This window comes from Meleagris gallopavo, chromosome 5 (genome assembly GCF_000146605.3).
Source record: "Meleagris gallopavo isolate NT-WF06-2002-E0010 breed Aviagen turkey brand Nicholas breeding stock chromosome 5, Turkey_5.1, whole genome shotgun sequence".
In the NCBI taxonomy this organism is placed as follows: domain Eukaryota; kingdom Metazoa; phylum Chordata; class Aves; order Galliformes; family Phasianidae; genus Meleagris; species Meleagris gallopavo.
The window spans coordinates 47,361,502-47,383,223 of NC_015015.2; the positions used below are offsets into that span (position 1 = coordinate 47,361,502).

The following is a 21,722-nucleotide window of genomic DNA, read 5'->3' on the forward strand; positions in this document are numbered from 1 at the left end:
CCGGCCGTGGCACGGCGCTGCGTGACCCGGGCACGGCGCCTTTAGACGGGGCAGCGCTGAACACCGTGCCGGGAATGGGGCTGTCAGCCCAGGTGCACTACCTGGATCCGTCAGCAGCAGCTGCCCCTCGCCAAGTTGCTCTGGGCTTCTTGGCCTCTGGCTCTGATCTAACTTAGCAGCAGCGGCTCTCTGAAAGGTGGGGGTGTGGGCAGTTACGTCTCCCAGGGGTCTGTACCTGGAAGACCCCCAGGTACAAAACACGCTCCTTGTTCCCAACAGCGTCAGGTGTCTCTCTGTGCAGGGTCACAGCACCCTGATGTGCTGCAGCACCGTCCAGGTGCCAGCAGTCCTGATGTGATGCCTCAGAATGAGGCCAGGAAACCTCTGGTTGGGAGATTCTCAGTAGGGCAGATGTTCTGCGGCCGGATATGGTAACGGGATGATCACACACCGTGCGGAGCAAAGTGTCCGGCCCTATCATTGGCGGTGGCCTCGTGTGTATGAAAATGCCCCTGGGACAGAACAGTAGCAGCTCTGTGCTGTGTAAGAGTAAATCTGAAATTAATTCAGACAGCGGAGCCCAGTCTGCCGTGCTCAGATGGGATCAGAATGGCTGAACAGAAATCCTGCTCGTAGCATTTTCCAGGGAATATTCGTGTTGTTAAAACTGTGAAGAGAAAGGCGACCCTTTCCTATAACAGCTTCTACAGATTTGACTTTCACTTCATCCCAAATCGTACTGAAAGCAAAAACGTTTGAATATGTTCCTAAGACAGGCAGCATCCAGCAGACCATTTGCAGTATGAGACCAGTAGTTAGCAATGCCCACTAAGTGCTCTTTCTGTCTCCTGCGTACGTCAGAAATCTGGCTGTTGAAAATTTGTTCAGAAGTGGTGAAATTTCTCAACATGGGAAAAATGATTCACTGAAATGTTCTAATGAGCTCAGTGTGCCACTGGCCTGAGACATGGCTACAAATGGCCACACAAGCACAAAATGGGAGTTCGGCACTGCGATTGTTCCAGAACACTGCTTTCATTTATTCACCATACATGAAATTTATAGCCTATACCTGAATTAATAAATGGTTTTCTGTGAATTATTCAGCACATTCCTGTCCCTTTCCGCTCACAATTTGTGATTTCTCTCAAATGTAATCAGATTATTTTGACAAGTGTTTCTTCTTGTACTTGAACAGCCTGTGGTGACAGAGGAGCAGGGAAGTTGTACCTCTGTGCAACCCTTAATTCTGACATTCTTGCTGCTTTGTCAAAGCAGGCTTTCAGAGAACCAGATACATCTTGGTGTCTCCTCTTCCAGAGTGTGAAACCCATAGGCAGAAAGGGAAGCAGCTTCAATACAGGCCTTGTTCCTAATTCACTTGCTTAAATTGGTTTTCTTAGGCTAAATTTTCATCATGACAACCACACCAGCAAACACTGCAGCTGTTTTCTGTCCCTGGCACACCTCTGTGTTCATGTAACAGAACTGAGTGCCGTTATCACATCTGCCTGTAATTTCTATGTTTAGAGTCATGTGCAATCTCCTTTTTACCGCGTTAATTGCCTCTCATTTGAAGGCATAATAACCTTCATTTTGCACTGAATGGCTTGACATTATGGGGGGAAAGCTAATGATCTGTTGTATGGCCTCTCCATTAATTGTGGCACGTAATAGAAAATAAAATAAAAAATATTGTGTGCACTTATCAGCTAATTTAAATACATCAGTATTCTGGATCTTATGCCTTTTCAGCTATTGAAAGCACTGTAATCTGCATTAGAAAGTAACTGCCTATAGGTTGATTTTTTTTAACTAAGCTGTTTTTACTTGGAAGCAATGCCACCCAGGAATTAAACAATGCAGAATGTATTCAGGAAGGATAGTTTCTCCTCTTGCCCTTCTTGCCTCAGTTATTTATCTACCCTACAAAAATAGCTGAGCATTCACTAAGTCATGTTATTTGGAGAGTACTTTTGAGATGCCTATTGGGAAGATGCATTGAAACTGGAAATTATTATATGTTTAATACATGGAAAAATTCTTACAAATCAGAACTGAGTCACTTTGGTCAGTCTGTGACCAAAAAACAGACTGTTTTACTGGGTTGCAGTGACAAAGAAAGAAAATGCGTCTCTCTGGAGGAGTTCTTGTAGTGGAAAATACAGAGTAAATAGATTTGAGTCAGTTCTTAGATCTCCAATGATTCACTTTCCCTAAATTAGGGCTGTCCTGCAGCTCTTCTCAAGGTTTAGGGGTTTGCCTAGATTATGGCCATCTTGTGCTCTCTGTCTGAAATCCCATCACCTGAACTTGGTGACCAGTGTAGTCAGAGTGGGATTCATTTGACTTCTTTGAGCCAGATACATCAAATGTCTATGCTCAGAGATCCTGTGTGCAGATGCAGGAATGAGATGATCTGTAAGGCCCCTTCCAACCCAAGTCTTGCTATGGCTTGCATCTTCCCAGCTGACTCCTTGTGTCACTGCTGTGCCGTGGTGAACCTGCTCTGTATCTCATAGTTAGAGCATCCAGGATAGAAATGCTTTTATTCCAGTCCAGTCTGCTAAGGTGATACAGCAAGATGCGTGTCATCATCGGTTTTCCTGAGTTAGTGCTATGGTTGGGATAAATGCATACGTACATGAGAAGCTTGTGGGAGCCAGCTTTCACCAGGAACACTGAAGATCATTTTTGTGAATGCTAAGATAAACCCACTTTCTAAGATCTTTTCCTCAGTTAATATATTTTCAGAATAAACCATAACATATGTTGTAATTAAGGTGAAATTTCTCCAATTAGTGTTGCTGCTCAACTGTTTCAAATCTGATCCACAAATGGCTTGAGGCTTTTTCTCTCTCTTTCTAGGAATGCTCTCCATATGCAGCTCACTTGTACGATGCTGAGGATCCCTCCACCCCTGTGCGGACCATACCAGGGCTTTGCCAGGACTATTGTCAGCAAGTATGGCAAAAATGCCGGTCCATTTTTCGCTATCTCTCTACAGACCAGGAGTTAATTGCGCTGGAGAACAACATGGCAAAATTCTGCCGCTACCTGTCCCTGGAGGACACAGATTACTGTTTCCCACACCTGCTGGCTAATGAGAACCTCAACCAAAACCTGGGGTTGGTGACCGCTGATGCAGAGGGCTGCCTCCAGCTCTGCCTCGCGGAGGTGGCCAACGGGCTGCGCAATCCCGTTGCAATGGTGCACGCCAACGATGGCACCCACCGGTTCTTCATCGCCGAGCAGGTTGGCCTGGTGTGGGCCTACCTCCCTGACCGGTCCAGGCTTGAAAAACCTTTTCTAAACATCAGTGAAGCTGTGCTTACCTCACCTTGGGAAGGAGACGAGAGAGGTTTTCTAGGTATTGTCTTCCATCCTAAATTCAAATTTACTGGTAAAGTGTATGTCTACTATTCAGTTGAAGTTCGTTATGAAGAGAGAATCCGAATCAGTGAGTTCAGAATTTCTTCTGGTGACATGAATACTGTGGACCATGGTTCTGAAAGGTATTGTATGCACCTTTAACGTCTTTAAGATCTCAGAAGACAGCTTGTGTGTGTTTTTAAGGACTACTAACAAATAAGGCTTATTTAGCTCAATACTGTTCTTGTATTCCAGCGTGTTGGCGAGGTGATGGGGCTTTGAGCCACCTGGTCTAGTGGGAGGTGTCCCTGCCTACAGCAGAGGGGTTGGATCCAGATGATCTTGAAAGATCCCTTCCAACCCAAACCATTTTATGATCCTATGAAGGTAGCCAAATTTCAGTCCTAGCGTATTGAGACAGTGAATATACGTGTCCTCTGTGGGTAAACTACGAGTACTTAAAACAAAATGTTCGTGATTCTTAATTCCAGTATGTCAGAAGATTTAACTGAACTTTGAATGAACATTACTTACAGTTAATATTTTGGTTTATTGATTTTCCTTTTTGATAGGCTTCTGCAAAGCATGAGTGAAATTCATTTCAAAGCTAAAGGTTCCCAAAATCACTAGAAACAAACTTGATGATACTGCAGCAAAATGAATTTGACCCCATGATTTTTATTTTTTTTTTATCTGAATGAGAACTTGACCATATGATATTACAAATTGAGCATCAAATTAAATAAAGTGTAAATCACTGTGCTATTAGTGAGGTATTTTGATAGGAAAATTAATTTGAGCCTGACCCTGCAGCTGATCCACATTAATAGACACAGATAATTAAAGGTTTGTTTGTGAAGACAGTTAATGGATTTATAACCTGCTGCAGAACTACATGACTGATCCTCTGTTTGAAGAAGACCTTGAATAGAGTCAATTTTGAGATTTTTTACTTTGTTACATTGTATTAGAGGCTTTGTTGACTGGTCCAGGAGTTTAAGCCTGCAGATTTCAAGGCCTCTCAGCTGTTCTGTTAAAAAATCATCTAGCTCTGCACTTGTAACCCTTTCTGTGCTCATGTAGCCATTGGTTAGTATAGTGAAAGCTTAATAAAACAAACCTGTGGTCCTGTTGTGCTTGTGCAAGCACGTCTCTCCCAGACTTCATCCTGAGATGTTTCTTTGGGTAGCTGAGAGAAATCCCTGGAAACTGAAGTAAAGTAAGCTTCATTTGTTACACCTGGGGATCTCCTGCTTGTATTTGTGGCTTTACCTTTCTTTAAAGTTATATTTTCATGTACTTTGACCTTTTCTTATTAAGAAAGAGAGGCCAGCTGCATTAAAAACAAACAAACAAACAAAAAACAGCAAAAAAAAACAAAAACATAAACAAAAACCCCACAAACAGTTAAAGTAGGAGATGTTCAGGCTTTAAAATGAAGTTAAGGGTACTGACTTGAATAACCTTTGCTTATCAGGATGCTAATCGGATGGTGGTACTGCTTTTAGAGTTCTTGAAGTTCCTGATGCCCTGTGTATGTAATTGCCCTTTAAGGATTCTTTTCTTTTTAAGCATTTAGCTATTACGTAATGTTCAAAAAGTCTTAGGTCACCTTGAAAGCGCCTGTCAGGATTGTGCCAAATGCTGTGCAGATGCAGAGATGGAGTCCTTTCCCTCATGGTTTGCGGTCTGATTTCAGCTGAGATACCTTTTTCTAAAGGAAAAAAAAACAAGGAGGAAGGAAGAATCAGAGGACAAGTATAATTAAAAATATCTTCTGCCATGTAATTTCTCGGATTTTCCTTATTACACAATTTGGTGTTTTTGTAATCTGGAAAATATGTTGAATAATATGATGATAGAAAATCAGTTAAGCTTAAGCAAGATTCAGTATGGAAGAATATGCACCAAAGCTGATCTGCAGCCGTTTCTGTGTCTCAAGAACAAAACCGGGTGGGTATTACTCTGCCTTTTTCTTAGGATTTGTGCAATAGGTAATGCATTATTCCTGTTTTCAATTAGGATAATCCTGGAAATAGAAGAACCAGCTTCCAACCATAATGGAGGAGAGCTGCTCTTTGGTGATGATGGTTATCTCTATATATTTACTGGAGATGGAGGCATGGCTGGAGATCCTTTTGGGACCTTGGAAATGCCCAGAACAAGTATGAGCCCCTAAAGCTTTGTTTGCATCACGTGTCCCTTCTGCTGCCCTTAGATTAAGGCAAGCAACTGTGGGGAGGTAAAACTTGGGGTGTTTTCTGTCCAGAGTTTACTTTTTCTCTGATGCTGCACTGATGTTCATGCACACCTCCCATGGAAAGTCTTGTGTACTCTTTAAAAAATATATATACATATATATCTAAATGAGAACGTCTGTTGAACTGCGATCTAATTTTATTTCCCTTTTCCTTTCTTCTCCCAATACAGATCAGCACTGCTGGGCAAAGTGCTGCGGATTGATGTAGACAACAATGACCGGGGGCCTGTGTACAGGATCCCCCCAGACAACCCTTTCGTTGGTGACCCACAGGCTCGACCTGAGGTCTATGCCTACGGAGTGAGGAATATGTGGCGCTGCTCATTCGATAGGGGAGAGCCTGATACGAAGGAAGGGAAGGGGCGTCTCTTCTGTGGGGATGTAGGACAGAACAAATATGAAGAGATTGACATTGTAGAGAAGGGGAGAAACTACGGCTGGAGGGCGAGGGAGGGATTCAGCTGTTATGATAAAAAGCTTTGCGTCAATTCTTCTCTGGGTAAATATGTGCTCTTTTTAATTTATGTGCCTCTCACACTGTGCAGTGTTCGGCACTGTCATTTTTAATTCCTGCCTTCAAAGCCTGGCTGCTTGACCGAAAGCACTGTGAAAGGCTATGTGGTCTCAGCCTAGATGGAACTGACTTGGGGATAAATCCTGGAAGTCCACAGGTCATCATTTTTTGAGTTAGGAGACAAATGAAATGTCCTAGCTGTTGCTTTCCTTGGCAGTATTCTAAAGATTCTTTGATTTGGGGGGAGAATTTCATCTTTTCCACATCAAATAAGCTTTCCTGTGGAAGCAAAAGTAATTTGGAATAACTGTATTTTTTTTCTCCATATTTCACTACTAATGTCCTTCAAAAAAAAAGCAAAACAAAAAACAAACAAACAAACAGAAAAAAAAAATCCACAGAACAGTGAATTCTGTAAGTTGACCATCCAGTATGCACGCTGCTTTGCAGGTAACTGAATGTACATTTTGTTTGTATTTCTTCTAGCTATGCCAAAAATCAAAACCATAATTTCTTTTTATTTTTCAAACTTGAAATCAAGGTATATTTGCTGGCTGACTAAACTCTGGTGTGTGTGTGTGTGTGTGTGTGTGTGAAGCCAGTGCATTGTGTTGCAAGGTCTGATCTGGAGCACGTCTTGTGCTGAAGCATCTCCACACAGATCCAGGTGCTGGCACTGACTTGCACTGTCTGAGATTCTAGTTTTTTCCTTTTCATGTGTTAAACCTCCTGTTTATTAACATAGCTACAAGTACAGTGGGAGCACTTAAGTGTTTCTTTATAAAACTTCTGAAAGCCTGGAGCAGGGTTTTTGCACTTCCTTTGCTGAAGCAGTTGTCAGAGAGCCCCTTTAGAGCTGTCTGTGTGACAGCACCTCTGCAAGTGTTCTTGGTGAGCACTTACTGAGGTCTCCAGGGACTCAGAACAATTTATGATGCCTTTAGAGACCCTTTTGTTATCACAGTGAAATGTCACAGCCCCCGTACAGTGGTAAGAACAGTGTAAGCTTAGGAAGCACCTGCCTCAGGTGAAGTACTGCTGGTGTGCAGCTGCCAGGTTTGCTGATGCAGAAAGGGAGGAAGGCTATGAGGAAGAAGAGGGGTGCAAGGATGGACCGTGGGTTTCAAAAGGGAAAAAGGAGAACAAAGAAGTGTCTGATGCAGACCTTCAAAATCAAGTCATCTCCCTCTGATTTGTCCCTGACTTGTGTTTTACCTTACATTTTACAACGAATCTGCCAGCATTACATCTTGACAGTGCTATACCATAAATATTTGATGGCCCCTTCGGGTTAAGTTACCCCATTTCATAAAAGCACATGCTATTCATGCTGACATCTGACATATCTTTTCATCGGTGCCTGCAGTCTGGAGTCACCTGTCTCTTTTTTTTGCCTTTCACCAGTGAAACACAACTGCACTAGGCAAGCAGCTTCTGCATAGATGAGTATCTCTGAAAGCAGCCTGCAAATTCATAGGGAAGCTGTTGAGAAATTGGCAAGAAGCAGCACTAACAGAGCCTGGTTATGGAAGGAGAGTCTTGTCTCGGATGAATAGTCAGGTGTCTGGAGGATGGAGGGCATTCAAGTTTGTCAGGAATTTCTCTTATATTGGTAGTGTGATACCAGCCCTGAGCTGGCTTGTCCTGGTTAGCACAGCCAGTTAGATGGGGGTATCGAATGTGGTTCTGAAGAAGTGAGAATCAACACAGATTTGGCTTCATCAGCAGTTCCTTTGGTAAGAAGGTACTCGAGGGAAACCTGCTTGTGTCATGCAGAAACAACTAATTACATCATTGAATTACATACATTTGAAACACAAGGTAAGCCATGCACTATTCTCTTTACAGATGATGTGCTTCCAATCTATGCATATCCACACAAAATGGGGAAATCTGTTACAGGAGGCTATGTCTATCGAGGCTGTGAGTTTCCAAACCTGAATGGCTTATACATATTTGGTGATTTTATGAGTGGGTAAGTAAATATTCAGACACTTACTAAGCTGTACCCATGGCAAAAGTCCTTCAGTAATGCTATGCCCGCCTGTGAATATATTTGCTACTGGCTTGCTGCTGCATGCTGCTTGTGGCAGAGGGCTCACGTGGCACATTTTGTACAGCTTCTACTCCATGCTGCTGTGTAGGAATGTGACTTCATGCCAGCAACTGTTGATGTCTCTGGTTCACGTTGTGTCAGTACGAATATAGAAGCAGTGATATGGTGTTCATTTAAAATACTGAAAGTGGGGTACAAAAGCATGCAAATGCATCCTGAAAAAAAAAATCCCTAAACTTCCACAAATCTCTGATGCAGCATTTGCACAAACCAAAGATATATTTTTTTAAAGTCCATTAAAATCCCTTAAATTTTTGCCTATCCTTTCTCCAAGTTCTTGTCTTACCCCTGAAAGACAAGGGATGCGTGCGTGATTAATACAAGTGCTTTGGCATCAGCAATTCTTTATTACTTGGGTGAGCTGCAGTTCATACTGCTGCTAACGTGAGCAGGAAGCATTAAATACCCTTTCACGTTTCCTAGAGAATGTTCATAAATAATTTTCTTGATTGTTTGGTGCAAATTTTAGGGTTTTGGTTTTCTTTTTGCTTCACAGACGCCTGATGTCTTTGAAGGAGGATCATGCTACCGGAGAGTGGCAGTACAGTGAAATCTGTATGGGGACAGGACAAACCTGCATGTTCCCTGGGCTCATCAATAACTATTACCAATACATAATCTCTTTTGCTGAAGATGAAGCAGGTAATCATCTAACTTATATCACATGTGCTTTTCTGTTTTATCATGGCAGTAAAAACCATCCAAATTGAGAATTAGCTCAAAAGTTTAGAATTTGGAGTTTTATGATTTGGGAGTTAAAATCCGTTTTCTTTTATGTCTAACATTCATAGAATGTACAGCTGATCTGCAGTGTTGTGGTGAGAAAGATACATCACCTTAAATGAGAACTACATGGCTTAAGAAAGTATAATAAAGGCAGCTGGAAACTCAGGCAGGAGTCTGTTCTGAGAGGGAGCCCTTTGCCTTTTTCTTGTCTTGTTATAATGGAAATTATTAATAGCAGTTGAGTGAGTTTTCTTTCTCTAGAATGAACTTTTTTCTCCTGTACCTCTTTGGCATGCAGGCAGCCATGTTTTACAGGTTTACCACACAATTAATTTTAGCAAGCTTTTCTTCATGGGAGCGCTTATTTTTGGGGCTGCTGCTCTGATGAACATTAATCCAGCTGGAGCAGTGGATGTGTTGAAGTGGTGGGGGCACCTGTATTTTTAGCTCATTGCACTCTCAAAAACCAGCAGCCCCATCCCCTGGCATGCTGGGGGCACTCTAGGCACTGTGCAGTCTGTGGGGTGCATGTGTGACAGCCTGCATGCTTTATGGATCACACAGACATATTTCTGCCTGGTAATTCCCAGGAAAGAAATATGGGATGTGGAGGGAGAGTGCCTGTGAGGGCTGCTTGTCCTGGCCCCTCCTGCACAGCAGGAAGAGGGGGATGGAAATGCAGTTAAGAGAAAAGACGTCAAGTAAATGGTGATGGAAATTGTTTGGCTGAAGGTCGAGCTCTACCCATGCAGCTTGACAGAGCTGTCACAAATCCAAATGCCTTTCGTGTGAGGTACACCTCACTTTGTGAGAAAGCAAAAGCAGAATTTTGGTCTCTTGTAATTCACCCCAAAGGAGTGAGGCAGTGTGAACAGTCTTAATGCCCTTTTGTTTCAACAAAAGGAATTGAGAGTTTGACTGTTTGCCCTAGCGGAGTTAAAGGACGCAGATTTGACCAAGGTGACAACTAAGGCCTGGACAGCTAAACATGCAGTAGAAATCAGTCAAAATAATGTTTAATGATGAAATGTAAAAGTTCCCTCTCACTGAGTTTATTTTTTGCCACTGGAATGCAGATGAACACTCATCACAAACCCATTGCACTGTTTGTTCCAGTAGCCAGACCTCTCTCTGTCAAGTCTCACCGTTCCCTGATGCTCTCTAACTTGCGAGTGCCAATGGACTCCATGGGGAGATTTCATGGCTGTGTGTGTTTTTTTTTCCTAGGAGAACTTTACTTCATGTCTACTGGCGTACCAAGTGCCACGGCCCCACACGGAGTGGTATACAAAGTGGTGGACACCTCCAGGTAGGAGATGCTCTTGCTGCAAAGCCTGAGCTTGGTGCTGTTTGTCCAGGTGCCCCGTGCGGCCAGGGGTGATCCTGCAGTGTGTGCTTGGGCAGAGCAGAAAGACAACAAAACAAAGGATGTCAAAAAAGTGCATTCTTTGTTGTGTATTTTAAGAGGGAAAGTGGCTTGGACAAGGAATCAAACTGTCGTCATCTCTTCTGGATCCCATGCTCTTGTATATGAGACTGGGTAAGGCAGGGAATAGCTGTGATTTGTGTTACAGCTGTTTTTTCCAATTTCCTGTTTTTTAAACAGTACTATTATTGGGTAAACTAAATAAACTAAAATATTTTTAGCTAGATATGTGGAAAGAGACTTTGTAAGAATCATAGAATCATAGAATGGCCTGCGTTGAAAAGGACCACAATGATCATCGAGTTTCAACCCCCCTGCTATGTGCAGGATCGCCAACCACCAGCAGACCAGGCTGCCCAGAGCCACATCCAGCCTGACCTTGAATGCCTCCAGGGATGGGGCATCCACAGCCTCCTTGGGCAACGCATTCTTTCACTTTTATTTTTCAAATAAGTCTGATATACAGCTTTAGCTATCTGAGTATTCTCCTGAACCAAACTAATTTTCTATTTTTATGTTGGAAAGAGACCTCAAGCTTAAACAGACCTCAGTGCTGTTGCCTGTATTCCTCTGTCTCCTACTCTGTCAGGAGCATTTTCCATTAGCTAATGCTGTGGAATAGTTCCTATAAACTGTATAGTAAGAGGCTTGTATTACACAACCTTTGCAAAAATGAAAAAGCAGAAGTCAAAAGACAAATCACAAGTTTAAAAATAAGTTGATATAGTCTGCAGAATGTAGCAATATGAATAAGAAAGAGTTCACAGGAAAAATAATTAAAGTAGGAAATATAATGTTCCTATGCCTGAACTGAGAGAGGAACTTATTGCCTTCCACAGAAATGCAAATGCAAACAAGCCTAATTACAAAGGAGTAATATCCTCCAAATGCATGCATCATGCATTTTTGAACGAGTTTGAAAACCTCTGAAGGAGGCTGCGATTAGGAAGCAGCCTTCATAGCAAAAATTGGTTATAAACTGGATGTAACTTCTCAGAAGTGAGCTGTACTTCCAAGGTAAACAAATTTGTGTCAAAGTAATGTGTTGTTCTAAGAGATAGCTTCTGTCAGAGATGCTTACAGTTGCTGTCTGAAACTAATGCATTTTTGGTATTTCTGAAATGACAAGTCATTGGCAGTGACAAATCGCAGACCTCTTTATTCTCCACCTGGCTTCTTTCCACATTTGTATCAACCATGATAAAAGGGAAAGTCTTTTGTTTTGGCTTTGTCTATGAATAATAGTCTGTTATTTCGCTTCCCTGAAGACAGCCAGAAAACTTGCGTTAGTATGACCTTTGTGTCAGATATTCAACATACCCCATCTAGTTTTGTGATTTTTAGTTTGAGTCTGATTAATCTCTTTCTGGATTGCTTGGACCTGCCAATGTTTTATTTCCTTAATGGATTCAGCAATGGCAAACAAAAACACAGCCAGAGGACTCCACTGACTTGTGAATATTTGGACTTTGATCAATGGAGATATGTGATTGTTTAATTATGTTTTCTACTGTAAGAGATTATTTGGATCATTTAAGCAGACTTTTTTTTTTTTTTTCCAGTGAGCGTTACATTTGTCAAAAGAACAATGGGAAGCAAAGGCTCGTGATGCCTCTGGAAAGGAATTAATTGTACGCTGTATGTGTCTCTTTTTTCACAGGAGAGCACCACCGGGAAAATGCCAAGTTGAGCCTCTGCCAGTAAAAGTAAAAAGCAAGCTTGTAAAATTTGTGCCAAAGGAGAGTAAGTGTCATTGTTGCTGGTTATTATGGGTGTGTGTTAGCTGGCATTAAATACAAACACAAAGCTTGCATTCTCCCTCTGCATGGAGACCACCCAGAAAACGGCAGGCTTCAGAGTATCTTTGAGATTAATTCTTGCCAGCTGGTTTGAATCTGAGGAGTTCGTTCAAATAAGGCATAAGGCAGGAAATATTTCCCCTCTCCCAGGCATGTGAAATCTCTGCAATTTCTGTACTTTTTTGCCTTTCCATACTACATAATAACTGTTTCATTACTAACAACTAGTTTTCCCCATGACTGCTCCTGTATTGAGAACCTGTGCTCTATGGTGCTTTCCAGTGACAAATGATTTTTGCAGTGCCTTCAGGAAGTGAGGAACACTTCAGGCGATGAAGGATATCATGGCTAAAGGGTTGGGAAATAGCTCATTGAGCAAGATGAGGTCTGAGACATTGTTAGCTGTGAGAGAGAAAATATGTGATGAACAAATGCTCACAAAAGACATGGTGTGATCAGCCATTCAGGTGAACTTTTGGCTTATCCAAACCCTCCAGGGCTTTTTGGTTGCTTCATGCTGAATGAAGTACTGTGCTGCTAAAAGTGGAACAGTGGAGGCTGCAGATGAAGCTGCAGTAAGTGCTATTGACATTAAATACGAAGAACTAAGTACACCACCTGATTCTCATAATTACATTTAACAATATCACATTTCTTTTTCCAGTGTATTTTGTTTACACATGTTCTAGACAGTTCTCTAACAACTTTGTAATGAAGTTGATGTTACTGTAGGAATTCTGATGTCAGAATACTCTTATTTAATTTTTATTACATAAATCACGTTATGCTGCATTTGAATCATTGACGAGTCCTACAGCTTTCACTTCATGAAGGAATGAGGGCACTCAGCACCTTGTAAGATTGAGTCTTTAGGGTGGAACAAGATCTAAGGCTGATTATTAACTGTTGACATGCCTGAACACTCAGCACCTCTGCAGAAACATTTTCTTTTGCAAGCTGTGCACACCATTTCAAAGCATTATTAATTTTGTTCATGTTCAGCAAGCTTTGTCTCTGTTTCTTCTTATGCATTACTCTGTATGCAAGTCCAAAATTCAGTTTTTTTAAACTATACATGTAAGTAATTTTTGGTTTCATTTAGAAAGTAGTTTTCATCACATCATAACATAGAAGCAGTGTGTGAGATTCCACTGAGCATTTCAACAACTGCATTCACATTTAGGTGCAAGCCAAGCATGAAAATTTTGATTCAGAAGCATGAAAACAAGGAGGTAGAGCTGTAAATATTTTGTTGTTTTGTTGGTGTTTGTGTGAACGTGACGGAATCACTAAAGCATGTGGCCAGCTTTAGCTTGAGGAATGCTTTTGTTGGAAAGGTATTTAATAAACAGCCTGATGAAGAGTAACACGTAAAACAACTTGATAGAGTGGGGTGAAAAGCACTCCCAAGTGACCACTAGCTGTTTGCAGTCCTACATACCAATGTATGAATTCCAGCATTTGTGAGTGCTTTACCAGGTCAGGCAGTAGTGACTGAGGTGTGTGCAGCTAAGATTTTCACATTTACTTCTTGCCTTCAGAACTTCAGCTTCCAGAGGAGGGAAAGCTTTGAGCACCAGAATTACTATTTTCCTCGTAATAGCATTGCTTGGGAAGCTCTTTCAAAAAGTGAACCACTGCACAAGTTTGTCTTCAGAGAGCAATGGTTATTAGGACAATTTTTTTTCCCCCCAAATCTACTACAGAACAATTGATGAGAATGGATAAACCAAGGAGAAAAAGAAAAAAGTTGTGATAGCTTTGCAAATATATGGACACTGTCACAGCCCAGTTGATTATTATTCTGAGTAATTCCAAATTTCTTCCCTCTGACAAGCTAAAACTTATTTTTAAGCTAAAAATAGAGTATGTGAATAAGCAAGTCCAGTTACGCCTGGAAACTGTGACAGGAAAGAATTTTCAGCTATTTGGAGTTCAAGGCTCTTTTTCTTTTTTTCATAAGGAATTAAAAAACAACCCCAAATCCTGTTTTATGTGTTGTCCTGGCAACTCCGTTCTTTTTGCACATTCCAGTTACCAGAGAGAATTGATTTTGAATGTTCGCGATTTCAGCTCCTCTGAATAAAGCATCTGGCACAGTGGGGAAGCCGGAGCTCTCAGTCTGGTAACGATCCAGTCATTAGTAATGAAGAGAACAGAAGAAGTGTGCGAGTGTGCAGCTCTAAAATGCTTTCGGCAGGGGAGAAGGGGACTCGAGGAACTCTTACCTGAGAAGCTCTAACTCTGACCCTTTAATACCCATGCTGAAGTTTTGCCAGTAGTCTGCTTGGAAATTGGGTAATGTTTCCTTTCTGAGAGTCTTATTTATTGGCATTAAGCAGTGCAGTCCTCTCTGCTAACTAAAAACAGCAGACGTTTCTAGTCGATGAAAATATGGGCTTACCGGGAACCTTTTTGCTTCTCAACAGGACCAAGTAAACAAATTCCAAGAGAAAAGTTAAATCAGCCAAAAATCAGCACTGTTTTTGTGTCATTATCTTTAAGCAGTGTCTGCAGAATGACAGACCTATGATTTCCTGGTTTGTTTTTTTCTTTTATTTTTTTCTCCAACAGAACTCATTGTGAAGACACCAACACCACGTCCCCGATTAAAGACCACAACTGAGGCCCCGAGAAGAGGCTGGCCAGACCCTGCTACGTCCCACACACCAGCTCTAGACCGAGTGGACCAAGCCCCGGTGAACCGCAGTGTGATGCTGGTCCCCACCACAGCACGAAGCCCCAAGCCTGGAAAAAGGGAAAGGAAGGGACAGCGCAGGAAGAAGAAACCCCGCAATGGGGCCGTGCGGCTGGATGGTGGCAGCCGAGGACGGAGCTGGGGCAGAGTAGAGGTCTATGTTGATGGAGAGTGGGGCACGGTGTGCGATGATGGCTGGAGCTCAGCAGCCGCTGCTGTGGTGTGCCGCCAGCTGGGCTTTCCCTATGTGGTGCGGGCCAGCAAGAAGGCAGAATTTGGGGAAGGCACTTCGCTTCGTATTCTTCTGGATGATGTCCAGTGCTCCGGGCAGGAGAAGACGCTGCTGGAGTGTGCCCACGCTGAGGTTGGTACGCATAATTGCTCCCACGAGGAGGATGCTGGTGTGGTGTGCAGCAGGGAGGAGGTGGCGGACTGGTGATGTGTGCTGGAGAAGGCAGCTGAGGGACAGAGAGCACTTTCCCTTCCTAATCGACTCTCTAAAGCAGCGTATGTATTGAGGAAGGCTTTCTGTGCCTAGGGGATGCTGCATCTATTTGAAGTAATCTTGGCGTTTTCTTCATCCATATGCATCTACCTTGGAGGGAAAGAAAAAGTAAAATTCAGCGATAACTTGAGTGTGTCCTGGCCAACGGATGGGTTTGTATGGGGTCTTTTACAAGAAGAAAACCCAAACCTCCTTAATTACAGATAAGATAAAAGATATGTACAGTTGCCCTTTTGCCATACAAAATACAACATTCCACAACCACACTTCACAATGTTTGGCTGAAAAAGAAATTACCAAGTGGCTGTGTTTCAGTCTTTCTTTTGCAGGTGTTTGCATTGTTTTCCTTGCTTTGCTGGCTGTAGCTCTCAGTGATGGTTCTAAAATATGCATAAATCAGTGCCTTTCTTTGCAGAATACAAAAGTAAACATTTTGGCTAACTTTCTACACACTAGTTGAAAGGAAAAAGATTCTCTTGTAATGCTTAACTTTCGTGTAAGTCTATGGATTATCAAAGATAACTACATCTAAGCAACAGTCAGGTAAATTAGAAAAAGCTATGGCATACTGCCTAGAAAACCCTTCTTCAGGTTACACTCGTCTGAGAGAAAAGAAAATCAGGTCTTTTTTTTACATGAACAGAAATATTATCCAGTTGAACACAGAAGATACTTTGTACATGTTCTCCACTTTATCAAGCACTGCGAAACCACATATTTTTGCATTCAGTTTTCACAGCTGTGAAGGATGTAATGTAGTGGGGTAATAACCCTGTAATTATTTACCCCTTTTTAAAAAATATTAAAAATAAATCACAACAACCCGCATTTGTCTGAAATGTGTTTTTACCTTTGTAGTGACTGGAGACACTATTTTGTCTTCTTATGTAGCCCCTCTGCATTTGATAGAATTTGCCTGGTTATTATTTTTACTTCTGACATAATCGGTAAGTTCTATTTTACTGCTCATAGAAGAACATGAGAAAGATGGAGTGAAAAAATAAAATGCCTTTTCCAAGTCCACAAGCAAGATCTTGTATCTAAAGCTCTTCCTGTGGATGTTTATTTTAATTCCCAATTTCAAGTTGACAGAGGCCTCCTGAGCCCAAAACATAGACTCATTAAGGTTGGAAAAACCAAGAAGATCATCTAGTCCAACCATCAACCCATGCCTGTGATCACTCTAGATCATGTCCCTCAGTGACACGTGTACCCTTCTCCTGAACACCTCCAGGGACAGTGACCCCACCACTGCCCTGGGCAACCTGTGCCAATGCATTAGCGCTCTTTCTGAGAAGAAATATTCCAAATATCCAACCTGCACCTCCCCTGGCACAACTTAAGGCCATTACCTCTTGTCCTGTTGTTAGTTACATTGATGCATATGGTAAATAAATAGTTTTTCCTCAACTTTCTCATGTATCACAGAACCACAGAATGGCTTGTGTTGGAAGGGACCCCAAGGATCATCGTGTTCCAATCCCTATGTAGCCATTAAATTCTTTTTTATATTAAAGAATACCATCTCTATAGAAAGCAAACAATCACAAAAATAGCTCTGTCTCCCTAGTTCTTATTAAGTGTAAAGGGGAGAACAGGCAGATAAAGCACCTTTTGCAAATTACTGCTTTTATTAGAAAACCCACCAATGCTGTTAGGAATTAGCTTGTTGTTAGGCCTTTCCCACTGCAGTAACAGTGCAGTAAAGTGCATCTGTTTAAAGTGCAGAAGTTTGCTTCAAGCACATAAAAATGTTTAAGAAACAAAAGAACCCTTTGGAAATACTTCTATTAAAAGACCTGGCAGCTCTTGAGCTGATGGGATCAGGGGGCTGGAAGAAAATAGAAAGTGAAGATAAAATCTTTCTTCTTCAGGATGCCTCTTCCGCTTCTTTTGGTTTCTCAGCCAGATTTCAGCTGGCTCTAGCTGTGAGATTTTAAGGAAAATCATGATTGTGGTTATGCCTGACAATTTCTGAGTAAAAAAAAACTGTCAGGAATAACACAAGTAATAGAGATGATGCAGGGATATCTGCTCCAGTGCAATTAGACAGAAATTTCACCTTCATTTTCCAGGCACATAGCTATTTGTGACTTAACTCTTCACAGCCCACTACTGCTCCAGCCCACCTGAAATTCCCAGGCAAAGCAAAGGCCCCGTTGTTGTGCCATAGCACCTCTACCTGCTTATGCTGAAGCCAGCAGCGCCGTGTGGCATAGGCTCTGGCACAGGGCTGCATGCCTGCTGCTTACTGCCTGGCCATCTGGGCGCAGACATCATGACGAATTTATTCGTGAGCAGAGGTGGAGACAAGACCTGCAAATGTGTTTTCTGACCTTTGCCCTTTCTGCCAGCCAGCAGAGGGGGAAAAAGCACTCAGGTGTGTGCATGCCAGCTCAGTAGGATGTTACCACACTCATCCTGATCCCTTCCAAGCTTAAAATGTATCTATTCTAAGTTTTGGTATTTGTCAGTCTGATCCCCTGATGTCTAAATGAGCCTGTACAATTCAAAGCACAGAAGTGCACCTACATTTAAATACCTGATACGTCATCTGGACTTCTATAGGGTTCTTACTGGTAGCATTTTTTGTCATTTCAAAATGCATTTATCTACCTGGATGGCACGTAAATTGAGCTGTAGGTAAGCTGATCAACCCTCCTGCTACATTTGAACAAGCCACTGTATCAAGTTGCAGTGCATGAACAGCTTAAGGCATGTGTACTGCATTACTAAGCACGATGGCCTGTAATTAAGTAATACTGAAGCCACGACTCAAGGCCATAAGATCCAGAAGTAGCACAGTGAGTGATAATGGCTCCAGCACAACATGTGCAGAGAACGGGCCAGGGGACCCCACTGTTCATGCTGTGGAGTTTGTCCTTGCTGTACCTCCCCTACCAGCCTCTCCTTCAAGTCTCACCAGTCAGTGCTTTCAGTCAACCTGTTGGCATCAGTTCAGATGTCTGAGAGAGGCCCAGCTACATATCCATCCTGCTCTGCTGGCCTTTAGGAGAGCACTGCTCAGCTAACTGTGACCCACAGAGAAATTCAGCAATGCTGGGAGTCCCAACCATCAGTACCTGATCCTGCTGCTGTTCTCTCTGAGAGCTGCCAAGAGCCCCCTCTAAAAAGTCAGCTTGGCACGTGTGATGTGTTCACTCGCCTAGATAATTTCTGATATAAGCATACATTTTTCTATTAGAAGATACCTAAGCATTTTTATTAACAACTGCATACCAAATTTAAGTTTTAAGGATTTATAGTCAGTTCTCATCTGTTAAACAAATAAGACTACCAGCCCATAAGATGCATGTCAATACCTTGCTACCTTGTGCGTGACTTTCCCAGGTTTTTCTCATCTCAATTTTAATCTGGGACACAGGTGCAGCTATGCAGCTGCTTCAAGCAATGTTTTAATGCAATCAGGAAAGCAGTTAGGATGGAAACTGCCAACTTCTTTTAACAATGTTGTAGTAAATAGAGACACTATTTTTACGGACAAGAATCTCTAGTGTTCAGCCAGGTGTGAGCACTGATATCAAGCACCTCTTCCTCAGGGGCATTAATTGATGGCAACACCTGAACCCTTGGACTGCCTTCATTCAGCATTAAGAGCCTCGACAACTACTTGCTAGTTCTGCACAGGAACACTGTATTGACTGAGAAGGATCAACGTGCTCTTCCAGAGCTGGATAACTGCTGGCACTGCAGCATCCCAGGGCTCTGTTTGTAGGCATGCAGAATATTTTCTGTCTATGGATATTTCAGTGTCAATGGTAAGTTGAGCTGCAATCCTGTAGAAAGAAAGCTGGAGAATATATATTTTCTCTACTGAGTTTTGCAATCCTTGGAGCTGGAGAGTGCTGTGTGCTATTAAAAGTAAATGATTATTTGCCACAGTATAATGACCATGCGAGATGAAGCAAGAGGCAAGTGAAGGAGCGGAAAATTATTTGTCTTAGAAAAAACATCTTGATTTTTCACCTTCTGTATACAAAAACCTGCATGTCTGCACTAGGGACCCCATGGGCACAACTAAACCCTGCCAACAGAATGTTATGTTTAGGATTTCTTGAGATCTGGTGGTAGAGCCAGACAGATGGACTGAGAGATCTAAACAGCAGACAGTTCTCAGATTTCTCAGATCCCACCTGGACAGTGTTTCCAACCTGGAAAGGAGTACATCCACGTGCATTCCTGCTGTGCATGGATGAAGCACATTGCTTATGTGAGCCCCAGATTCTACAAGTTCCGTATGGACCTTTAGGCAGGGGGCTGAGGTTTTCAACTGTGAATTCTCCAGGAGAGATACTGATTTAATCACCACCTGCACTGAAACAGTAGCATACAGCAGATGGAGGCATTTAACAATAAAGTCAAAAGCACCTAATTTAGAAATGCATTTTCTTGGCAACTTCAGGTTGCCTGGGGATCCCTACCCCTCCAGCTAAGCACTAGGGACTCATCCCCAACCACAGGGCCATGCCTGCACTATTCCCTTACTGTGCTGTCCTCATTTGCAGCCTATGTGATGCTGGACCTCTGAGAGAGAGTAGGAAATGCTTTTGAATATACAGAAATAAGACAAGAGGAATTTGCATTAACTCTAGGTCCAATTAATTCTTCAATTTTACCTTGTAAATTCACATAGTGACACTTCCCAACTTTCTGCCCCTCTTGGCTCTTTGTGTTTCTGGGAACACTCATGTTGGCAAAATGTTCATGTGATAGCAGTTCAATCCTCAGCAGAAAAGTGACGCACAGGCAAGTGCAGCATGCCTGACCTGTGCTCCTTCTTTGTGTGGCATTTGGGTACCAGGCAGATGACAAATAGCACAGTGATTTTTGATTGTGTCCTTTACTGATGGGCATAGAAACATGTTGGAATACAAGCAAAAGAAATTATTGAAGCTTGTTAGAATGCAAACAAAAGTTTTTATTAAAGCTTATCTTTAAAGGCTGAAATGTAATTTCCACAGCCTTCTCAGGCTGAGTACTTATGAAAGGTGAATTATCAGCTGATGATTACATTTACATGAGAGGCTTGATTATACAACTTCCCTGTTTTAGTCAGGGATGAGGACTACACTGCAGGGCCTCTCTACTCCATGAAAGTGTAAAAAATATCAAATATTTTATCACATATTAAATGCTCCCTGTCAGTTGCTTGCAAGCAAGGTAGAAGCAGAAATTTTTTTATCAGAAATATTCTAAGAGTGAACTCGAATGACCCTCACAGATAATTATCTTCTATCCCTCTGTAACTTTAAAAAAATAATCATCAACGAACCCAGAAAATCGATAATTCATCACAAAGCTCGCTGAGTGGCTTTGGGTTTCATTAGCTAGCTTCAGTTTCTAAACACATCCTCTGGCTCCTGCCGTTCTTGTGATGAGCCATTCCTTTCCCACTGACTGGTATTCACATTATGAGATCATGATGTAGACTGCCTGACCAAATGGAAAGTTAGATTTTTTTTCTTCTTCTGAAAACAAGAAAGTATAACACCCCAACCTTGACAGGAAATAAAATCTATTTTCATGTCAGATAAACTGAAACAGCAATTAGATAATAGTGTTGGTCTTTGAGAATACACCAACAGCGCAATTTCTGGATTAAAAAATATTGGTGTGGAAATCTGTGTACCCAAAACATAGGGGGAAATTGTTTTGGGGTCTTTGCACCAAGGGTTGTCATGTGGAGAAGAGAAGGCTCTGGGGCCTTCCAGTACTTAAAGGAAGCTTACAGACAGGATCGGGATTGATTTTTCACACGATAGTGATAGGACAAGGAGGAATGGTTTTAAACGAAAAGAGGGGGAATTTAGGTTAGATGTTCAGAGGAATTTCTTCATGGAGAGGACGGTGAGGCACTGGCAGTGCTGCCCAGAGAGCTGTGGGTGCCCCATCCCTGGAGGGGATGGGCTCAGACACAGGGTTTGGATTCGAATAGTGCTGCATGGAGCCAGGGGTTGGACTCCAAGATCCTTGTGGGTCCCTTCCAACTCCGTGATTCTAAGATATTCCGTAATTCTAAGATTCTATGCTTGCCCCGCAGAACACAAAGCATTAAAGCGCTGGCGGCCATGGGATGTGACCATGGGGAAGCCCTGCACACCCATACGGTGCAGTCAGGGGATTCGTGGTCAGAAAAGCCCTCGTGCTCCTGACAAGCTGTCACAGTTCGGGCCGGAGCCGCTCCTCCTGCCGCCCCGCGTGGAAGCAGTTAACAGCCAGCAGCCTCCGCCCTGCCCGAGGCCGTGCAGTGACCGGCGCCACCCCCGCTACAACCGACCACCGAGC

General features: G+C 42.4%; 1 protein-coding gene across 1 annotated transcript in view; it reads left to right on the top strand.

Annotated features, from left to right (window-relative positions):
* Nucleotides 1-16,382, top strand: part of HHIPL1 (HHIP like 1) — a 23,197-nt gene extending 6,815 nt beyond the window's left edge. Inside the window, 9 exon segments of the mRNA XM_031553786.1 lie at nucleotides 2,869-3,515; nucleotides 5,395-5,516; nucleotides 5,519-5,537; nucleotides 5,803-6,131; nucleotides 7,995-8,121; nucleotides 8,759-8,904; nucleotides 10,216-10,297; nucleotides 12,075-12,157; nucleotides 14,788-16,382. Of these exon segments, the coding sequence (XP_031409646.1) occupies nucleotides 2,869-3,515; nucleotides 5,395-5,516; nucleotides 5,519-5,537; nucleotides 5,803-6,131; nucleotides 7,995-8,121; nucleotides 8,759-8,904; nucleotides 10,216-10,297; nucleotides 12,075-12,157; nucleotides 14,788-15,350 (2,118 nt within the window). The 3' untranslated portion in view covers nucleotides 15,351-16,382.
* Nucleotides 16,383-21,722: the final 5,340 nt, after the last annotated feature.